Source organism: Chelonoidis abingdonii, chromosome 7, assembly GCF_003597395.2.
Source record: "Chelonoidis abingdonii isolate Lonesome George chromosome 7, CheloAbing_2.0, whole genome shotgun sequence".
NCBI lineage: Eukaryota > Metazoa > Chordata > Testudines > Testudinidae > Chelonoidis > Chelonoidis abingdonii.
Window position 1 is genome coordinate 20,190,970 of NC_133775.1, and position 23,495 is coordinate 20,214,464.

Below are 23,495 nucleotides of genomic sequence, written 5' to 3' on the forward strand. Positions count from 1 at the left end.
AAAGAAACAATAGGCAGAGATGAAATGGGAGAGAGAAAGATACTAAAAGCCTGATCCTCAGCTACTGTAAATCAGCATAGCTCTGTTCAATTCAATGGAGTTACACTAGTTCACATCAGCTGGAGAATCTGACCCTAAATATTAACATTAAATTAACTGGATTATATGTGGCCTGTCTGAAATGGGGGATCACTCATGGAGTTATCTAAGGTAAAGGCATAAGTCCAGATTTGTGGACACTCCCAAAATACATGCAGAAGAAGTCAAGGGGCAGTGTGCACAGCTGGCATAAAGCACTCCTTTGTGCCGCTCTGATACTGGTGCTATTTTTAGCAGTTACCACCATATGTTGTGTTAAACTAGCCTGAGGGCTGTTTTATGTACATTGGCCTATAAGAACGATGAAGGGTTGAATACTTAGGCCAGGACTGGATAGCAGATATGTGTTCTAACTATGTCCTCCTTTCCTGATATACTGAAAAAGGAAGGCATGTGTCATGTAAACCCTATGGTGGATGTAGCTCACTGCAGTATCAACCCTGCACACTGATGATCTTCCTTGGCTCGCTTACTCAATTTCTGCAATCTTAGAACAGTGACAACTTGGCACAAAGCAGACAGTGCACCTGGGCATCTGGCACATATAACTGAAGCCGATGTCACCAGCACTGAAGCAATGATCCTCACGCACCAAATTTGCTGGGGTGGACATTGTGTGCGGATGCCAGATTCTCGCCTTCCAAAACAAGCCCACTATTCTCAGCTCATCCATGGTCAGAGATCCCTTGATGATCAGAGGACATGCTACAAAGACACACTGAAAGTATATCTCAAGAAAACTGATGGACATCACAAGATGGGAGGAGCAAGCCACCAACCAACCTCAATGGCATTGCATCCTCCTCCAAGCAGCGGCCTGATTCAAGGAGAAATGCCTTGCCCTCCAAGCTGAAAAGAGAGAGAGAAGTGGAAGGAAAAAGAAAGAACTTTCTCCCAGCAGGCAGCTGACCCGCCAGGAAATGTCTGTACCTACTGCAGGTGGATCCTGAGTCATCTCTAAATTCATATGTAAATCTCGAACTGAGAGATCACTGATGATGATGACCTGGGGATCTGGTGCATATACGAGAACCCCTTTCTGGTTCAATAACTAGGTACACTTCCTTGAAAATGTAGCTTTATTTACAAGGTAATATTGACACAAGCATAGATGCTTCCGCATCCCCTGGCTTGAAGTGGTTTCAATCATATACAGAGTTTACAGTTTAGTTCAATGGCTCTCAACACCCCCACTATAAAAATTTGTTTCAGCACCCCTGAACACAAGTGCATGTCCACAAAGTGAAAGGATTTTAGCCTGCATTCAACCAAACTATCTTCCTTTTAATCTCCTGCTACAACTTGTCTGCTTCACTCCCATGGGCAGACACAGTATCAAATTCTGTCAGTGCAATTCAGGGAAAAGAACACAGTCAAGTTAAAAATGCATGTATTGTAAAAGTTGTCTTAAAGGTTGGTTTGTTTTTTAATAGCTAACTTAGAGCAATGTGGCCTAGTGGATTGAGTGCTGGAGTGAGACTTATATTCTATTAGAACTCAGGGTTCTATTCCTGACTCTACTACTAGCCTGCTGGGTGACCTTGTGCCTCAGTTTCTCCACCTGTAAAATGAGAGTAATGATACTGATCTCCTTTTAAAAAGTGCTTTAAGATCCACTGATGAAAAGCATTATATAAGTGCAAGAAGGTGGTATTTTCAGAACTGAAGAAAACTGAACTGAACCTGTACCACTGCGTCCTTGTACAAATGGATAAAACCCTTATAGTGACTAAACAAAAGTAAACTAACTAGTGTATTTTCCTTGTCATAGAACTATAGGGTTAAACGGGAATGCAAGGGTCAACTGCCCTGACAAGATGCAAGATTTGTTGTCTAAACCATCCAAGACAGATGGCTACCCAACCTCCTCCTTTTGAAAACCTCTAGTGAAGGAGCTTCTACAATTTTAACAGTGGGATGTTGTCCTGTCAAAGGGCTGGTCAACACTGAAGAGGGGTGTCGATCTAAGATATGCAACTTCAGCTATGTGAATAGCGTAGCTGAAGTCGAAGTATGTTAGATTGATTTACCTTGGGTCCTCATGGCGCGAGATCAATGTCCGCAGCTCCCCCGTCGACTCCGCTACCGCCGCTCGCTCCGGTGGAGTTCCGAAGTCGATGGGGAGCATGTTCGAGGATCGATATATCGCGTCTAGATGAGAAGCGATATATCGATCCCCGATAAATCGATCGCTACCCGCCGATAGGGCGGATAGTCTGGACGTACCCAAAGTCAACTGTATCCTTACAGAGATTTCAAACAAAACCTTCCTTGGCTGACCATAGCAGAGATGAAACCTCTACAGTTATTTGGTGAGAGAACAGCTGAGAGCCTCCTGCTAAGTTTTAATCACTCTGTTTTATCAGATTATCAGAGGAACTGTTCTATTTGAACGTATAATCGCTCAATTCTGTTTTGTTAGAATCTCTCAGTACATAAATATGGTCAGATAAATGCTGCTTTCTAGCTTGCTTGAATACACCTATTCTTTCCTGTTTGGAGGTAATGTATGTTTCTTTGCTTGTTGGGATAGTTCATGATGATGATGCAACCTGATGACATCAGATACTATATCCTCATGCGCCAGAGTTTTACATCCCCAGCCTCCTTCCATTTTTTCTTTTCTTTTTCTTTTTTTCTTTCTTTCTTTTTCTTTTTTTTTTTTTTTTTTTGTACTGGCAATCCCTGCCATGTTGCCTGCTATTTTTACCACAGAAAATCCAGCCCTGAGTAGTAAGGATATTTTAGTGGTCTTAAGCAATGTTCATTTATGCTAAAATGAGTATATTTTATAGTACAAGCTAATAAGTTAGGGTCCTGATCTAAATTTATGCATGCTTGAAAAAGAGAGAATACCGATTCAATATTTCAACAACTGAATAAAAGTGGTCTGATTTTTCAGAAGTGTTGAGCTTTCACAGATTTTATAGATGACCCTGGGATGTGCAGGCATTCCCTACCTCTAAAATCATGTCACTTCATTATTTAGGTGCCATGGCCTTTTATCCATATGTAGGGGAATAATGACCTGAATAAATCACTTTTTTCTGAATCTAACATCCTGGTAATATCTAGGAAAACCAGAGCTACTTGGGGTGACCCAATAAGCTATCGGACATTTTTTCAGGAATAGTATTAACTTTTTGAAACTGTCAAAATCATTAGAAAACTTTTGAAATCATTATTTTCATTGCATTGGAATCTTCAGATCTTTGTAAATGAACCAGCTTTGCTAGAGAGAACTTGTTGTTAAGCCCAACGCACAGCCATGTGTTCTTAATAAAAGAGAAATTCACCATTCACTGTAAAGGTTAGCTTCTCGATTTAAAAATTAAAACTCAACCATACACAGTATTTCTTCTATTCCTTGCACAACTGACCTCTGAACTTCAAGGTGATAGATCACTCTGTTTGGTGCAGTAATATAACCACCCATTAAAACCTAACAGCTCTGGTTGCCTTTTCCAGAGTGGCCGCCGATCAGATACACCTAGGTAGGAAGACAATACTTCATTTAGAGAGATGAGGTTTTTTCCCAAATGTAATTATGTTTCATAGCTGCTGCAGCAGCCATAGTCATGGCAGCACATACAGCGGGTTCAGTTGTTTCCAGTAAAGATTTACTGTATTTATGACATATAAATAAGTGTGTATTTTATGAGAGGTTGTTTACTCATTTGGGGGAATGTAGAGTGCATTCTCTGAGTTCCTTCATGGAGTGGCCACATAGATAAGTTTCTCTTAGGTCAGTAGCTGGTTGACAAACAAGAAATAAAGGGTAGGAATAAATGGTCATTTTTCGGAATGGAGAGAGGTAAATAGTGGTGTCCCGCAGTGATCTGTACTGGGATCAGTGCTGTTCAACATATTCATAAATGATCTGGAAAAACAGGTACGCAGTGAGGTGGCAAAATTTGCAGATGATATGTCATTACTCAGGATAGTTTAAGTCCAAAGCAGACTGCGAGGAGTTACAAAGGGATCTCTCAAAACTGGGTGATTGGGCAACAAAATGGCAAATGAAATTCAGTGTTGATAAGTGATCTAACTTAGTTGTACCAGTCAAGAAAAAGATCTTGGAAGAATAAGTTCATGGAAGATAATTGTGGTTGCCTCCCTTGAGTCATGCGAGGCTCTGTTTCTCCATCCCAGTGGTCGCCAACCTTTTTTGTCTGGCAGGCACCAGACAACAAGCCACAGAGGACCATGCTGGCGGACGAGCATCTGCCAAAATGCTGCCAAGTGGCGTCATATAGAGGCGTCGCCGCTGAAATGCCGCTGAATTTCGGCGGCATTTCAGCAGATGCTCGTCTGCTGGCTAGTATGTGGGTGCACTTAGACGCCCCAGTGGGCACCATGGCACCCGCAGGCACCACGTTGGGGACCGCTGCTCCATCCCCTGCCTAAAATGCTAGAGTGCTGAGCTTAGGAGCAATAATTTTTTTAGAAGCCTGCAACTTTTTGAGATTGCATCATTTCATCATTCTTGCATTTGTCAAAGCTTGTAGAGTATGGCACTTTATTTTCTTGTCATATAAACCCTTTTAAGAATTTAAACTTTTAATTGAAAATTAGCCTTGAGTATAAATAGAAATAGCCAGCTATGCCAGTAGTACGCAATCATTTCTGTAAATGGTTTAAATAAAAGTGCTGTGGTGTTATATACTATTTTTCACTATAATCTTATGTCTACCTGAATAATATTCAGACTATTTGTATAAAATATAACCACTTTGTGTCCATTTAACAGGTAGGCTTTTAATTCTGCTTTCCATAGATGTAGAACTTTTGTTTTTCCATGCGTTAATTACTTTTAGAAAATATCTTATTTTCTTGTTTTATTTTTTTTTATTTTGGCTGCATTCTTGTAGAGGAAAAGTCCGGTAAGAAATAATTTGCTCTTTTTCTACCTTTTTCTACCTTTTTTTTTAACAGAATACTTTGCTTTGGTGTTTTTTTCTGTTTCCTCTGTCCATTTTTTACTTGTCTGTAGAACTGAAATGTAAAATGCAAATACTATATATCATTGTTTACAAATGATGGTGTCTATTCTTTCTCCTGTGGATTTCATTCAAAGGTATTTTTTAAATGAGTTAGGTTTGGCTTCCATTACATTTAATTATTTTCCCTTTTGGCTGGTATGAGGAGAGGAAAGTTACAGGGTGTTTTTTGCCCAAAGATTTATGGGATGAAATCCTGTTCCCAATGTAGCCAATGAAATTTTTCCCATTGACTTGGGTGGGCCAGGATTTTACCCATGGTATGTTTAATGCACATTACATTGCATGTCCAATTATCAGATAACAGAGAAACCAAAAGTTCTATAGCATAACCTTTGCTGCTGTAGTAACATTAACAATATGAATGTGTTCTTGCCAAATAATTGGTTATAAATTTTCATGCCATAATGTGTAGGCCTATACAGAATTTTGAACATTAAATGAGTTGTGTGGTCTGAGCACCAGATCTCAAGAGAGGAACTTCTAAATTCTAGTCTCGTCTCTTATAATTACTCCTCCTATTGCCTTGGGCAAGTCCCTTGAAATTTCTGCCTCATTTGCCATCTGTAAAACAATGATTCTTCCTGACAGTCGGGAGTCTTGTTGGCTAATGTTTGGACTGAGAAGTGGGTTGTAAGATAGGCTGAGTGATAAGTTCTAGTTATTTAGGCATATTAGGTACATGTTCTGAAGATGAACTGTCCTTTCTTCACTTTGCTACCTTACGGTATCTCTTATTACTTACGTTTTCTTGTGGCATATGGTAAATATTTTTTCTACCAAAATAGTTCTGAATAGATTTGAAGTAAAGTAAAAGTCCACTTGTTTCATCATTAAAAGAAACCAAATGTTTAAGAAATTTTACAAAGTATCTTAGTATTTTCTTCCATATTAAAAATTACCTTGATCAAATAAATCAACTATAAGAGGACTTGCTAACTAAGAAGAACACTATGCAAATTGACCTTGTCATTGTAGAAAAGAAATGTAGGGCCAGATCCTTAACTCGCCTAACTTGGTAGCACTCCACTGAAGTTGGTGGAGCTATTGCATCTTACTCTGGCTGAGGTACTGGTCCATAAACGTCCCACTATAACAGAAATACCTTTCTGATTCATTTTCTCCATACCACTGCAACTTCAGCGTGAAGTTAATTAGTAAATTTTAGGCGGAGCTTTCCTGCAGTGTGCCTGTATTCCAGGGGATGTCTGTATCGATGTGGCTTTTGTTCCTCTTCCAGAAATCTGGGACTTTTTGCTGTTAGCTGTCTGCATAACCATTCACAAATAACAGTCAAGTTTTATTAGAAAATCTAAATCCGAATTTGAATGCTCTCCTGGCTTTTAAAAAAATACTCATGCCTTTAATTATCTAAGGTACTTTTGTTTACCCAGTGACCCCATGGACTTTGTCACTGGTCTGTTGAATTTCACATAGTTTTTTTTCCTGCTTCACTTATTTCCCTTGCTGGGCAGTATAGACAGCTGCATTCATACACATCAAATGGCCTACCTGCTGCAAAATGAGAGATGACTTGTCCCATGTAGGATAAATGAGCTAACCAAAGATACAGAGGTCTGGTCTAGTCTTCATTGTGCGTATAACTCCCATTAATCTTAATGGAAATAATACGTGCAGAACAAGGGGAGAATATGGATCAGGGAAAAGACCAAAATATGAGATGGCACTTGGATAATGGGGAGTGGAGGGTTAGGGGGATGGAGAATGAGAGAGGCACTCTAAAAGGTATGCAATGGAGGTTTCAGTTAAATCTGACTATTTGTTATGTAAAACCACTGAAGTGCTCTCTGTTTTTTAAACAAAAAAAAATTCTTCTCAAACTTGCAAAAATACATAAAATTATGACTGTGGAGCTTTGCAAAAGAAGAGTATGTCCAAGGCAGTTGTGATTTTGACACATCTGACTGATAGCATGTGAAGTTTCAAAACCCTACACCATCTGTTTGCAGAACACCTAGATAACTGAAACACAAGTCTGAGATTTGTCATGAGTAACTTCAATTTTGATTGATGCATATGTGGTGATAGTAAGTTGCAGTTGTTTATTCCAGGAAAAAGATTTTTACCAGTTGGCTACACAAAAGGAAAAAACAAAAAACTCCTCAAAGGAAGATTAGGAGGTTTCTTGGAAAACTGGGAAAATGACATGCATCCCTTCATTTACTTTGGCATGACTGGCCTTAATGGCACATTTACCATGGCTTTTCCAGCTTCTTTTTACACAAGAACCTCAAACACTGAGAAATGTGAACATCTCAAATCCCCGACCTTATGTGGCAGTGAGGTCGTAAGAACTTGCATGGTTCTTGATTTGGAACATCACCAGTTACTTCTAAAACCTTCGATGAATTTAATTGTACTTGATTACAGGTCCCTGAAAAATTCCCCCTCCACTTCTGATGTGACATTTGACATTAAGAATATATGTATGTATTGGCAGAGAAAAGGGAGATGTCCTTGCCCCAGTTCCATAACTGTCGATTACTATGTGCAGTAAATACACCACATTCAGCTTACCATTGTCTTCAAAAATGGTTAATACTTTTGTATCAAATTCATTAACCCAAAGAGACTGTCTCTTTCAGGCATTTGTGCAGGTGTGAGAAGAATATTAATGGTTTTGAAGAATATGTAGTACCTTACTCTCAACTTTATCACTGATTTCATGAAACTGTTAATTTATCCAAACGTTTTAACTTATCTCTGCTGTAACACACATGCTGTATATGTATATACACAGGGCCGGCTCCAGGGGTTTTGCCGCCCCAAGCAGCCAAAAAAAGCTGCGATCGTGATCTGCGGCAATTCAGCGGGAGGTCCTTCGCTCCAAGCGGGAGTGAGGGACCCTCTGCCGAATTGCTGCCAAATACCTGAACGTGCCGCCCTGCTCCGGAGTGGTCGCCCCAAGCACCTGCTTGCTAAGCTGGTGCCTGGAGCCGGCCCTATATATACGTTCAATTATATACAAGTGCACACAATAGGCCATATGTTCAGCCTTCCTCTGGTTGCTTTGCTCTGGCACCACAAAACCCCTGCCAATCCAGCCCTCTGCGGATTCCTATGTAGTAGCTCTAGGAGATGTGGACAGGAACGCCAGTGTGCTCTCATGGTTCCCAGATACTGGTACAGCACTTAGGAGTCATAGACAGCTAGGAGCAATTTAAAGGATATCTGAGGTTGCTGGAGTTCCTAACCCCAGGATCAGGGAGCTTCAGAGTACCGAAGCATACCCCATCTCCCACCCACTGCACCAAGCTTGTCAGCTGCAGCTGAAGATCTATGCCGGTGGCGTCTTTATTGTTTGTATCAGCAGGTAAAGTTATAGCGATACCAAAGCAAATCCAAGCCAAAGAAATAACATCCTGTGTTGTCCAAACATGGTCTGTGAAGCTAGTAACTTAGCTAATGGGTGCACACATAGGTTCTCATTGGGACTTAGTGTCCTTTAAATAGAGAAGGGCTTTTCATAGAAATGTAGACGTGAATCATAGAAAAGTAGGACTGGAAGGGATCTCAGTAGGGACGTCCGACACCTTGGACATCTAGTCCAGTCCCCTGCACTTAAGGCAGGACTACATAATAACTAGACCATTCCTGACAGGTTTGTCTAACCTGTTCTTACAAATCTCCAGTGATGGAGATTCTACAACCTCTCTAGGGTTTTCATATTCATTGGAAGACACTTAGGAGAGAATACTCTTGGACTCCATATATATGTACAGCTTTATACCTCTGAAGCATACACCAAGGCGTTGGCTTATTATATTCTTTTCTTGTTCTGCTACTGAGTTGCCTTTCTCTGTACGCTAGTAAGGACACAGGAGTACCTAGAACCACAAGTTCAGACTTTTTTGGGGTGTGTGGGGGTAATTGCTACCCCATAATCCATTCTTCTTATGCTCCACCTCTGGCTGAGTATTCTTACTCACTCTTTTTACATTGGCTCACATTAACAAGTATTTTTCCTTATTGATAATAGGTCATCATTGAGCTGGGACAGCATGTTCTCAAACCCTGTGATTTTCATTTCAATCAATTGAAAATTTCCAAGGAAATATTTCCTCTTTCTGTTAATGGCAATTATTTCTCTCCTGAAAATAACCTTTTGTAGAGCTTTTTCTTTTTATTCATTGTTACCTTGGCATTCAAAACCAACTGCCTCTTAGTCCATTTCTGTTTCTCATATGCATATATAATGTACTCCTCACCATAGTATTTAGGTGCCACGTGTTTGAAATAGTTGCTGGTCTGCTGCAGTTTCTTTATCCTCACAAGATTTGGGTTTGAAGAAGTTCTTCCCAAGGGAGGTCTTGTCGCTTGTTTTTGGCAGTGTTCTGAAAGTTTAAAGATGCCTCAGGGTGAGACGACACCCTGTATAGATGGCATAACCCATTAACCTGCCTTGTAGAGTTGGATGGGACTTGAGGTGTCTTTAAAACACGTGGGCTCCATTTGACACCTGACTTAGCACCCAAAAATACTTAATTTCTTTTAACAAAAGGCTTCCTGTAGCCTGGTAAATTAAATGTATTTTTAGATAGGGAAATGTCACTTCAAATCTTTTGGGTTTATGCTTATATTAATATTTCTTTTTTAAATCCTGTTTTTTTTTCTCCTCCTTATGGAAGGGTCCTGTGAGCTCCAATGATGCCTCTTCCCTGATTTTTCCTCTTGAGAAGAAACTGTCAATCTTTCAATCATCATCAAATTGCTTTGTAGCATTTTGTGATTTACAACTGTGGATTAAAATTAAACCAGCCAACTGCTATTCACTTGGAATCTGACCTGGGCTTTGACTCCAGGTGTCTTGAGCTGAAATGCTAGTGCCCCAAGCTAGATACTCGGTGCTTTTTATATCTTATTTTAAGCTTAGTGCTTCAGTGGGTTGTTGGTCAGAGATTTGAACTGTGACATACAAGTGCCTCTAACTCTAGCTTATTAGTCTCATGCTATAAGGGAAGCTGAAGTGGCTGAAAATTGTGCAGAGACAATTCCAGGTGCTGCAGGAACAAAGAACAAAATGAGCTTATTCTAGTAGGGCTCACTAGGACATACTGTTGTTTTTTCTGGCAGATATTTTTACTGTAACAAAGCAACATGACCTAGTGCTTAGTTCCCGACACTTTAAGCTTGGAACTACTGAATTCTAATAGCAGCTCATCAGGACTCTGGGCTAATCATGTGCCTGCAGTCCTGCAGTGAGCTCCAGTGACTCTAATATTGGCAATACTTAGCATTCTTACATCTCAGCTCGAGAGGGAATTAAGGTTGCTCAGCACCTCAGAATCATGCCCTAATCCTCTGTCTCTCTTTATTTTCTTCATCTGTAAAACTTGGATAAGAATATGGTACCTCCTTCCCAGGTGCACTGAGCATTGATTGTGACGCACTTTGAAAAATGTAATATATAAAACACTCTACACATGCTGAGGATTAGCTATCCCCTGTAGCGCTAATATTACTAGCTCAGAGGGAGAGAGAGATCTGTATGTCTGGACTGTGCCTGCCCTAGAGCGTTGGTCTTCTTGAGACAAGGACAATCTGGAGTGTGTTGTGTGCACCAGTGTTCAGTTCTCTCTCTCTCTCTCTCTCTCTGTGTAGTTGTGATTACTCTCAACAATAATTAAAATAGTGCATTTGCTCATTTTTAATTTGCCTCTTCTTGAAAAATTATCCATTGACTCAGCTTTATTTTATGGCATGGTCTTAAAGAACTGAGGAGTTATTGCAAGCAAGAAAAACAGAACAAGAGGAAGGGAACTTGATCTTGAGATCAGATGCACACCTGTTAAGTCTCCAGAGGTTGGACACCATCTCTCAGGCTTCCTCAAGAAATTTCCTGCGTTTTCTCCCATGGTTTTTCTCTTGAAACTGCTTGTGTGGGTGGGTTCAGATCTCTTCTCCATTGTGCACTCTCCCAGCTCCTCTGCTCTCCATGAGCCGGTCGTATTGTGAGGAATATGGTAGCTGAGAACAGAGGAGCCTGGAGGACAACATGAGTAAAGCAAATCAGCTCATCTGCTTGCCCATTACTCCTGAAAGTGGGAAGGTGCTTGTAAGGAGGTTTCTCACTTCAGAATTGAGTTATGAGGAGGAGAGCTCCACTGTCACAGGAATGAGGGAAAGAAGAAGATGCTTGTAGAGATGCCTGAGGGATGTACTTATTACACCTAAAGTTGGGAACTTCAGGCACCCTAACAGACATCTTCCATCCCACTGTGATTCTGGAGCCTAATGTTTATGTAGTTTACCCCCAAAATTGCTGACAGCCTTGTAAATCTCTTAAAAGGGTATATAAAGCAGGTTCAAGGTCATCACCGTTAATGAGCAAAACCCAAATTTGGGTGGGAGTAGGGATGCGGGAGTTCACTTTTCAAAACACTGTATTTATTTAATTAGAAAAATCTCATATTACCAAAGTCTGTTTACTGATCTGTCATTCTCTGACTAGGTGTCTGTTCTCTCTTCCTTCTTGCTGATCACAGAGGCGCAGCCCGGTAAGAACTTTTAAAATTTTGTAGTCCTTACATTTGTTGTCAAAATGGCAGACTAGTTGTTGGGGTCTGGTTTATTTAGCCTTAAATCATTTTGTCCTGGGTATCTGTAGTGAAGTAAATGAATATAAACTTTATTTGGTGTAAGGTTTTTGTTTGTTTCTTTCTTTTTTAATTTAACCTTCTGAATGATGTATCAGAGAGAAGTCAATATACATGTTTCTTTGTTCAAATACAAATGTATTTGTATTAGTCACTCAGGGTTCAGTCCAGCAGCAATGTGAATGAGTTATGGTTATGAGAGCAGGCCTGAGACATCGATGCTTTGTTATTGGGCTGCTGAGCATGGTGTAGTGTTGTTCTCACAGTCCAACAGGGTGAAGAAAACCAAAAGGAGAAGGTGCTTTAGGCTAATTGCAAGAACACTTGTGCCCAGCATACACACTAAAGCATTGAGCAGCTTGTAGTGGAAGATGTTCCATGAGACCCTCCTGAAGTCTTCTCCCACGGCTGCCCCTGCCCTGTTGCTTAAAAGCTGGCCTTAAAAGAACACAGGAATAGGTGGTACCCCTGATAGGTGGTAGGAATAAATGAAAATCCTGAAAATGGCTGCCATTCATATCAATTGCATTTAAGTACCTATTCCTCAACCATGCCCTATCCTTGTCTCCCCTGCCATTCTCTTCAGGAGCAAAACTGATTCCATAACGTGTACATGAGTGTCATAAAGGTAATTACCAGCATAGATGGTGGATTGGAGTCAAATTTCATTTACTCCTTAGTATTGATGCTTGTCTTCTCAATCAAATTGAGATGTCAGCTTTGTTACCTGTTTTAAATATAAATTATGCTCATCTGGTCCTAAACCTTAGTGTTTGTTTCTAATTCCAGGGTGCAATTAAAAGGAATTTGTCCAGTAAGTATATATTTTTAGCTTGCAGGAACGGATAATGTCTCAAGCAGATTGATTCTCTCGTGAACTTTAAAGAAGACAAATTTATGTCAAAACGTGTGCTCTTCTATGTAATTTTCAAAGTACACTTAAACTTTCGTTTCCCAAAGAGTAACTCTTAAAGGAGAACTCTAGGTACTATATTATTGATGACTGAATCCTTGAAATGGATGGGGGTTGCAGTGCATGTGCCGTTGAACTGCTGTATGTAGTGTTCCACCCTTCAAGAATGTGTTGCTTATAAAATTAACTTAGTCTATTAATGTAGAGTGACTGGATGTCCCGATTTTATAGGGACAGTCCTGATTTTGGGGTCTTTTTCTTATATAGGCTCCTATTACCTCCCACCCCCTTGCCGGTTTTTCACATTTGCTGTCTGGTCACCCTACTATTTAATGTGATATGATGCCTCTAAAGTCACATGCAACATTCGAAGTTGGTGGCATACAACCCTGTTCAACAGACTATATTTCTTAGAATGTCAAATAGTCCCAACCACAAAATTTTTAATAAGGAGGAATAAAGAAGGAAAAGCTAGTGCTTATGCCTTTGTGCTCTCAAGTCAGAAAAATTAGATAGCAGACAATTAGATTCTGCTTTCTACGCAGACAGCTATACAATGGGCTTGGTATGTGGTGATTTGCTGAGTTACACACATACTGTAAATCCCTGCATAGAGGGATGAGATTAATATATCTGTATGTATTGGGGAGCTGAATTACACTTCATCACCTTATTATGGGTTGAGATCACTCAGCCTCTGACTTCTGTGTCATAGTGGCTAAGTTTAATTTTTAGCATGTACGTGCATGCTAGTTTCATGTAGTTGATGTGACCCACATCTTTGAGTAGTTCATGTGAACAAGTGAGATAGAGAACTCAAGTGAGAACTGATCTAAACAGAACTATCATATGCGACAGGTGAAGAGATAGCAAGACCTAGGCGTTCAACACCAACTCCAGAACTTGTAAGGTCAGTATGAAAGAAATTGTAAATTAATCTAGATATTGCACAAATGTTAGTCTGGGATCCTTGCACCAAAGGTAAAGATGAGCAGTTAACTCATTACCTAACCCACAACTACTTTGGGAGTGGATACCCTGTTCATTTTGTACATGAAAATCTGTGAAACTATCTAGATTTGATACCATTCTTGGTAGCAACTTCAGGAAAGAAGCATTTTTCAAAAACACCATCTCCAGCATTTCATCTTACTTCCTGGAACCAATCATAATTGTAAGAATGATGTAAAAAAGTGGAAGTGCCCTCCATGAAGTAAAGTAAATCATATCAATATATTCTCCTGCCTACTGAGACAAGATGACTCAGTGCCAGCCTGAAGAGTTCACTGTGTGCTTTAAGGCTGATAAAGCTTTCTTATTTATCTAAATTTAGCTCCCTACCTGTGACAACTTAGCTGTCTGGTTATCACTAACACAGCCACCTTCCATTTCACAGGTGGCTTTGCTGTATTTCAATGATGGGTGTCTTGTGTGTAATCAGACTTTTGCCTGTCTTGTTTGTAATCCATTTACCAAGCTATATTATTTGGGACCTTTGGTTGAAAGGTCAATTATATAAATGTCAGTGATTGTATTTATTCATGATGCTTCCTCTCATGCTCACTATAACAACTTTGTAAAGATATCAGATGCCATGGTGATAGGCACTGTATAAAAATATCAATAGATATAGAAGCATACCAAAAGCAAATGCAGAGTAAAGGCCTGCTGAGGCCATTTATATTAGTTTTCTTTATTCGTGTTGGGATGATGCCATGATACTATAAAACAATCAGGTCTTTCCTAATCTTTGGAATAAAGCTATGGAATGAAACAGAAAAAAGATAGACAAGCCAAACATTTAATGTTAAACATCACCCTAAGGGTGATGTTCTGCCACTGATGTGCAAGTAATTGATATCCAGAATAATACTTATTTGTATTAACAGGAGTTATCTATGCAATCTGTCAATATTAGTTCTCTCTCTAGTGCCTAGCTCCTGTGACACCTTAGAGACTAACACACTTATTTGAGCGACAATCTAATGGTTCCATGGCCACCCAGGTTTGCTATAATAGCACAGATCCTTGTCACCCGAACTAATGAAGAATCTTCACATTGGCTATGTCTACAGTGCACCTATGGTGTGTGTGTGTGAGAGAGAGAGAATCACAGCACACATTGAAATGCTGCAGTGCTCTGTAACTGCTCTGTGTGGACAGTGTAGGCATGAACTAAAAGGAACCTAGTTTGTATTAGCATAGTCCTTTTCAAATAGGACAACATTAACGCAAACCAGGTACTTTTTAGTTTGTGCCAGGAGCATCCATGTGGGTTAGTTACAGCACTTTGGTGTGTGCTGCGCCTCACACCCCAGAAGTCCAAACGACGGGACAGTACAGACAAATTCTCAGTAGACGTAAGAGTTTTCCTCTTCCCTGTGGGTCAACGGCTTGCAGGCTATATAGTCAGATACTTAATCAATGCTGGCAGTATCTCCAGTAGAGAGTGTGGTGTATGCATGTTAGTTAACCCTTTAATCCCACACATACCACTGAGAGGCTAACACCTCAGGACCTCTTCATCTTTTAAGCCAAATTACAGTTTGTTCTTTACATTTCTTATGCTAATATTTGTATTACCTTGCAGCAAAAAAGCTCCAGATGATCCTTCAGCCCTTGCCCCACTGTTTGGCCCACCACTGGAGTCAGCATTTGAGGAACAAAAGTTGGAAGGTATGAAAATTGACAGAGGGGTGGGTTGCTTGCTTGCTTGTTTACTAGTCTGGGTATTTTTTAAAAATGGGAAGGTTAGTTTGAAATAAGCCTTTTAAAAAAATAAGTGAATTCTGTAATAAGGTCATATGTGCAACTAGTCTACTTGATCACTCTCCCTGCGGTTGAGACATTGCACCTTGGGTAACTCCTTCCTGTACAATACTTAGAAACTGGCACAGTCTGCAGATTATAAATTGATGATAAACATTTAACTAGTAGTTACAGTGCATGCAAAATAATCACCCTCTTGCAAAATAAAATGTAATCAGTGATCAGTTTTGTAAGTAACTTACACTTCTGATACAAACCAAACCATAGTCATAGGGGATATCATATGCTCCTGGTGTAGGGCCCTCAATCCAATATACACAGAACCACAGCGGATATAATTTCCTGGAGAGTATCTCTGTTAAATATAAACAGCATCCCAAAGGGTGGAACATCATGGCATTTTCTCTGTGAATGTGATTTTCTATATTAAGCAGATAGACCAGGCGTCTGAAACCCTTTTAAAAGGAACATCAGCTCCTTTCAGACATTGAGTCAGGGAGAAGCATGTGCCAATCCAAGTATCGATGGAATGTTTGTATCTTCTATCTGGTAGAAATTGGTATTCATAATTAACTAGTGGATTCTATAATTGAAATTAAGTATTTTGTATTGGTTTGGTGTATCTGATTAACTTTTGTATTTTTAGCTCCTTTGGATCAGACAGAAATATGGGGTTCTGTCCAGCCAGTGAATTCCAGTCTAGATTCTCCAAAGCTACCAAGACCTTTTCCAACTGGAAGTAAGTTAAGTGTGGATTATCAGTCTGAAAAATCAGGTGTTTCATTTTTATTATCTGGGCTAGGTATACTAGAACACTGTAATCATGTGGCAAGTTAGTTTGTTTTTACTGGACTGACTTTAACTGCAACAGAGTAGAATGGAAAAAAGGTGATATTAGTTTAATAATGGATTGGATAGACAGCTTTCAGAATGAAGGAGACAATGCACTTCATCCCTGGGGAGAGAAGTTTCTGCCTGTTATGTATCTGAATTTGCAAGGCTAAATTTGACTCTATTTATCTGAAGACAGAGAGAGAGAGGTCTAGGAACAAATACAGCATATGATAGATACTATAGGTCCTGCTTATCTCCAAGAAAGATCTCGCTATCCTAAATTTGATTCACAGTTATATCTCCAGAGGAAATCGTAGAAATGTTGGGTTGGAAGAGACCTTGATAGGTCATCTACTCCAGCCTGCTACACTGAGGGAGGACCAAATATATCTAGATATCCCTGACAGATGTTTGTCTAACTTGTTCTTGAAAACCTCCACAACATCCCCTGGAAACGTATTCCAGTACTTACCTGTCCTCAGTAGTTTGAAAGATTCTTCTTAATATCTAACCTAAATCTCCCTTGCTTCAGATTAAGCCCATTACTTCTTGTCCTACCTTCAGTGGACATGGAGAACAATTGATCCCCCTCTTCTTTATAACAGTTCTTCACGTCTTCAAAAATTATCAGTGCCCCACTCGGTCTTCTTTTCTCAAGACTAAACATGCTCAGTTTTTTTTTATCTGTCCTCATAGAAGTTAGATTTTCTAAACCTTTTATCGTTTTTGTTGCTCTCCTGTGGGCTTTCCAATATTTTTCCACATCTTTCTTAAAGTGTGGTGCCCAGAACTGGACACTGTAGTCCAACTGAAGCCTCACCAGTGGTGAGTAGAGCAGGACAATTGCCTCTTGTCTTACATGTGGCACTCCTGTTAATACACCCCAGAATGATATTACCCTTTTAGTAACTGCATCGCATTGTTGTATCATATTTCATTTGTAATCCACTGTAACTCCCAGATTCCTTTCAGCGGTAATACTGCCTGGCCAGTTATTCCCCATTTTGTAGTTGTGCATTTGATTTTTTTTTCTTCCTTAGTGTAGTTCTTTGCACTTGCCTTTGCTGAAGTTCATTTTGATACAAATAGTGGTGATGCACACTAATTGCCCTACAGTCATCATTTAATTATACAAGAATTTTAAGATAATCTGCCATGATAAAAAGCAGTCATAGTCCTATCTCTGTGCCACGTTGCTGAATCTTGGGACAAATGTGCAATTAATCTTTACCAACTCTGCACCTTCAATGGCATTAAAAAGAAGACACCCTGAACAGGGGAAACCTACAAAGAATTAAACACACAGTTTTTTATCAGATTAATGCATCTTTTGAATTTATATTCTTTCCTCTGACCTATTTTTCAGCACCTCCACCACTTCCACCAAAACACATTCCAGCTACACCACCTAGGACTGGTTCTCCCTTAACAGTTGGAATAGGTAAGAATGAGGTATTACGTTTATTAGCTCATGAAATAATACTGCATAAGATATATACCGTGCATAACTGAGCATGGGTCTGTAACTACTGACTCTGGAACGCCCCACTGACTTCAGTGCAATTTCTGCATATGTAAATGCTTACAGAATCAGGTCCAGTCTGAGGAAATTTGCATAATGCCTACGTATTTGAACGTACTTGTGTAAGTTTAACTCACATGCATTTTATGTTTCCTTTTTATTTCTGCTGTTCTAGCATCTATTGTGTTCAAAATTATACCACCTAAGTCCTACATACAAAGCCCTTGGTTTTTGAATGATTTTGTCATCTTTACTATGTATTGGTTTATTTCCTCTCCCACTTTTTGGTTCTGGGCCATTTTAGTAAAGAAATGTGACACTAGTTCTAAAGTTATACCTGAAACTGTTACAGTAGCTCTTTAAATTGGCTTTTCACTTTCATTTTGAATGTATTTTTAAGGTTCAATTCTTGTGAAATATGGGTGAAAAACTAACATTCCTTCTTCTAAGAGCAATTTGGGGTCTGATCCTCTAATCCTTGCATCCCAAACTCCTGTTGCTTTTCAATGGGAGACTTGGGTGTGAAGTTGGGATTTAATCTAGAATTAGAAAATCTCAGTGTTGTTCATGCAGAGGTATGCCAAATAGCTTTGCTAACTATAATACTTATAAAGATGTATGGTGAAAGAAATCTAGGCTATATGGAATGCAACAGGAGTAAATGAGGTGCTTATAGCCATATGTGGCTAGCAGACATAAATTTATCAACTAAAATCAGAACTGTATGTTTAAATAAAGAAATGCAATCATTGTTCTTTGAAACAGATGCATTGTATGGAAAACAATAGTTACATTATGCAACATGAACATTCAATGCAAATGTGGTATATTATTGAGCCATTTAGTCATATAGAATCTCTATGCAATGAACTTACTGCTCTGTTCATCAATATCTTTATTCATACTCGCATATCTTCATTTTTCCATTTTATAGCTATGCAGTCAGACAGCAGTTGTCAACCTGCATAAAATAGCATTCATCAACAAGAGCAAACGAAATACGCAGCCATGTGTGACTATATATTTGCTGGCTTTTGGCTTGCAGCATATTTCAGTATGTGTATCAAATGTGGTAATACAGAAAGGTCTCTTTTTTAAAATTTGATTCATTTTACTCCCTAAAATACAGCATGAGTCCTCTGTGACAACAGAGTCAGAAGATGGTTTTCTAAAATCTAAGAATATGCAATAGATGGAGATGGATGTACACAGGAGGGTATGTAGTCATTATAGTAGTGCTGCAGCGGGTATAGCTGGGGACTCCTGAGTTGGACCATTTTTTGCCACTGACTTTGAGACTTTGGACAGATCACTGTGTTAATCAGTGTACCCCTTCATTAAATAGGTATAATACAACCTCCCTGGGATGTGGTCAGGCTTGCTTAACTTTGAGATCTTCCATAAAAGATGCTATACTGTGTAAGTGTCCAGTCTGATCATCAGTATTCCACAGTGAGAAGGACAGGCAAAAATCTGAGTACTAGAGGAATATGTGGGGCTTGTTTCCATTGGCTGCAATACAGCTTTGTTGATGAATTCTATTTCCACATTGGTTACAAGGCTAGATTTGTTCAAAAATTAACAATAAATGGTGTGTGATGACTCAGTTCATGAGTAAAGCCTTTAAAAAACCCTGTATCCACAGTAGGTTACAACTGAAATACATACACACTGTATGCTACAGTATATTGCATGTACATTGCCAGTATATAAAAGTGTTCCAAAATAGCGTACCTGCATGTATAAATATGCAGGTTATCACAAGTGAATCTCAGGTTACTGTGCTGTGTGTGTATTTTTAAAATTTAGTAATAATTCACACAATGTTAAGTAATTTAGACAATGCATAATGAACATCACTAGCCAATTGTATATTACAGTAGGATGCAGATATGATGTAAAGTAATATACAAGAAAGGTATACATATGGTGTATATAGTGCATGCTTTTTTCATGTAATGTATATATTTTAATCCTATATGTGCTTTTATACATTGTGCATAACCATATTACGTAGATATTTTCATGCATATGAACCATGTCTCCAATAGCTAGTAAGAAAATATGTTTTTTAAGTATCTCTGCTGGAATGTAGCTGACTTTGCAAGCCCCGTACAAATGTAGAGTATAGTGCAACTTCAGCTACGCCATCAATATTAAAGTTTAAAATAAACTACTTTGACCACAGGAAGTGACCAGACAGCAACAGAGGTCAAAAGTGACAAACTACCATCAATCAATGACTTGGACAGCATTTTTGGCCCAGTATTGTCCCCCAAGTCTATTGCTGTTAATGCAGAAGACAAGTGGGTTAATTTTTCTGATCAGTCCCCGGAAAACGTAACAGCAGAGTTGACTTCAAGGGAAAAAGTGGTGTCCCCACCTGTGACATCAGAAATCCCAGCTGAATCTCCAGCTGTTGAAACCTCCCGCAATGTTCCATCACCTCTCAATTTAGAAGAGGTTCAGAAGAAAATTTCTGAGCAAACCCACGTTAAAGATGATAACTTAGAAACAACAGCATCTCCTAAAGATTTTGGGTTGGGACAGAGAGCTACACCACCTCCCCCTCCACCACCTACCTACAGAACAGTGGTGTCATCACCTGGACCCAGCCCTATCAGTGGCACAGGAAGCACCAGTGGTATGTCTTATGGCTTGAATGTGCTTCAGTGTGCCCATGAATGCCTTTTTGCTGCAGTGTGAACACAACATTTTAGCTGCTCTTAGCTGGCTTTTAAGCATCAGTCCTTCCCTTTTGTTTGATTGTACTGTGCCCCCAGTGGCGTCGTCTTTTCATATAATGCTCTTGTGGTCTGAGTCGAGCTTATACCCTGGATATCATGTTTCCTTTTACCCTGTCATTGTTGAGTGTCTGACATGAGAGAGGGAGTTGTGACTCTGCAAATCAGACTCCAAGGTGTAAATCTAGACAGCTTTTCACCAAAGATCATGTTTATTGCCTTAAATAAGTGCACGTGCTCAACAGTTTGAACTTCTCTCCCAGATATCCACCTGTGATACATGGGTATTTGCAGGGCTCCAAGCTGCTGACAGCCCCAGACTTTAGCACAGTTGCCAGCCTGCCATTATATCCTCCAGGAACTGCAAAATGAACAAAAATAGCTGAAAAACAAACAAATCTTTGCTGACTTTTCTGAAAACAAAACTGTCACTTTTAAGTAAAGCAGGAAATTCTTTGAATTCACTGTCTGTTCATATGAGGCACTGACAGCATATGTGCAGCCAAGTCACCTTAAAGGCTAACAAAGCCAAATAAACAGAAGCCCTGCAGATATAAGTTGTGATGCAATTAATTCAGTATATCTCTCCTTCACCATTCTGAGAATGTCCTTGAGAATCCTAGATAGTGCGAGGCTGAACTAGGCTTTGATAAATGGCTTTTTAGAGTTAACACTGTAGAGAAAAACATGGATTTGTTTGAAGTTTGCTGGTTGATTGGCTTCATCAGTTTAATTCTAAATTGGTATACGTCCATTAGGTCAAATGACCTTGTTGGAGGTTGGTTTCCCCAGTGTCTTTCATGTTGTTCTCAAGAGGGGTACAACTTGATCACCTTATTTTTAATGACTTAAAGGCTCGTCTACATGGGGAAATTTACTGGCAAAACTATCCTGGTATAAATATACTGCTGTAATTATACCAGTACCTGTCTCCACAGGGACATAACACCATAAGCTAACCCAGCAAAAGGCACTCTTTTCTTGGAATAAGAATGTCCACATGGGAAGTTAAAGCAGTATAACTACAGAAGTATAATTATACCAGTGTAGTTCTGCTGATCAACTTCCCCATGTAGACACGTCTTAAGCAAGATAGAAGTTATTGGTATTTGGAGAAAAAGAATCCCATGTTTTACTCTGGGCACTGATGCTAGTGCTGAACATGTTGTTTTGAAATTCTTTGTTTCCATTAGTGCATTTCCCACTTAAAACAGATATTTTCTGATTACTTTAATTAGGCCATGGTTTTAATTATATGTATAAGCTTTTCTGTGGTATTCAGCGATGTAGTGTCTGTGGGCATGAAAAACTGGAGAATGCTCCTGAGTTAGATTTTTGCATCCTTTTCACATTCTCATCTTCACGTGGCCGAATGTAACTCAATGAAATCCCCCAGGTGGGGAAGGTTTTTTTTTGTTGTTTGTTTGGTCTTTTTTGTTTGTTTGTTTGTTTTAAACTAATCCTGACTTCTGCTCTGGAGGTGAGCATTTCAGTGATGGGTAAAGTGATTTTTCTGTGTTGGGTTTGTAAAGTGCTCTCTACTGTAAGGTACTGATCACACTTGATGTCTGTTGGAGTTGAGGGTGCTCCACACTTTGTGAGAGAGGTACCCTAGTCACTGATGATATTTTTATTTAGCACCAGCTGTTTCCTGAGCTTTGTACAATGCACAGAAATACAGACACTCTCTCCTCTGAAGTGTTTGCACTCTAAAAGCAGACACACAGAAGATGTAGCACATCAGAAAATGTGGGACTACCTCGTATAATAATTATAAACCCCTTATAAACACTGCAGAATTGAATTTTTAGGATGGATTTCTATGAGGAGAGGGTGGTGGCTTGCAGGGGAGGCACCAGCACACCAAGTGTGTCTCTGGGGTGGCAAGCTGCAGGGGGTGGCCTGCCGGTCGCTGTGAGGGCGGCAGTCAGGCTGCCTTCAGCAGCATGCCTGTGGGAGGTCCGCTGGTCCTGCAGTTTCAGTGGCAATTCGGTGGCGGGTAAGCTGAAGGCACAGGACTGGCAGACCTCCTGCAGGCACACCGCTGAATCCGTGTTACCAGTGGACCTCCCACAGGTGCGCCACCGAAAGCCGCCTGACTGCTGTGCCTGGGGCGGCAAAATGCATAGAGCCGCCCCTGGTGGCTAGAGGGACTGGGATAAATAGGATGTTCCACACATGAGGGGTGGGGGCAGGGGGGGGGCAGCATGGAACATACTATGCAGATGGAAGTGAGAGGAACTTAAAACCACTGTCATTTGACAGTACCCAGTGATGACCATACTAATATGGGGTAAGGTGAAATTCTGAACATGCCATATATATGGTCATTAAACAATGTCTTCCTTAATTTTGCTGTGGTTTTGAAGATCCATCCTCTTTTCCCTGATAGCTGTGTGTTGGCTTTTGTGTGTGTGTTTAACTGACCACTATTCTTGTAGCATGTGATCAGTCAGCATATCTGACCTCCTTGATAATGCTGATGTGGGAAGCCACCCTACAGGAATGTGGGATGCAGAATGCCTTGTGTGACTTTTAAAGGGCCAGCAGTTGGGAAGATTACCATGGTGGAGGGCAAGTTTGACAGTTGGGTTTGTATAAATCCCTTCCCTACTCATTTCAGCCACATCCTTTTGTTCTCCTGACCTGTGCTATAATAAGTACCTCTCCAAACTCTGAACAGGCCTTTCTCCCACTCCATTCCAAACACTGTGGTAATATTCCTTTAGTTACCTGGTCTGCTAGGCTCTGACTAACTGGGCATTCAGGATCCACTTGCTTTGGGATGTCTTCTGGTCAGAGCTGTCCCCAAATGTTTTGTTTTTCTATTCCTGGGAAGTCCTGGAAGCTGTGAGATTTGAATACAGCAGCAGAGGCTCCTGGCTCTGCTCAAACACCAAAATGGAGGCCTGTTGGTGGTCATAAGAGGAAAAAATGGAGAGGTCCTTACCTCAGCCATCTAAACCTTTAAAAAAAAAAAAAAGGCGGGGGGGGGGG

General features: G+C 40.0%; 1 protein-coding gene across 1 annotated transcript in view; it reads left to right on the top strand.

Annotated features, from left to right (window-relative positions):
• Nucleotides 1-23,495, top strand: part of SGIP1 (SH3GL interacting endocytic adaptor 1) — a 157,183-nt gene that overhangs the window by 71,411 nt on the left and 62,277 nt on the right. Inside the window, exons 8-15 of the mRNA XM_032771942.2 lie at nt 4,971-4,982; nt 11,606-11,617; nt 12,506-12,530; nt 13,488-13,539; nt 15,220-15,305; nt 16,045-16,137; nt 17,599-17,673; nt 19,943-20,398. Coding sequence (XP_032627833.1) covers nt 4,971-4,982; nt 11,606-11,617; nt 12,506-12,530; nt 13,488-13,539; nt 15,220-15,305; nt 16,045-16,137; nt 17,599-17,673; nt 19,943-20,398 — 811 coding nt within the window. The remainder of the gene's footprint in view (nt 1-4,970; nt 4,983-11,605; nt 11,618-12,505; nt 12,531-13,487; nt 13,540-15,219; nt 15,306-16,044; nt 16,138-17,598; nt 17,674-19,942; nt 20,399-23,495) is intronic.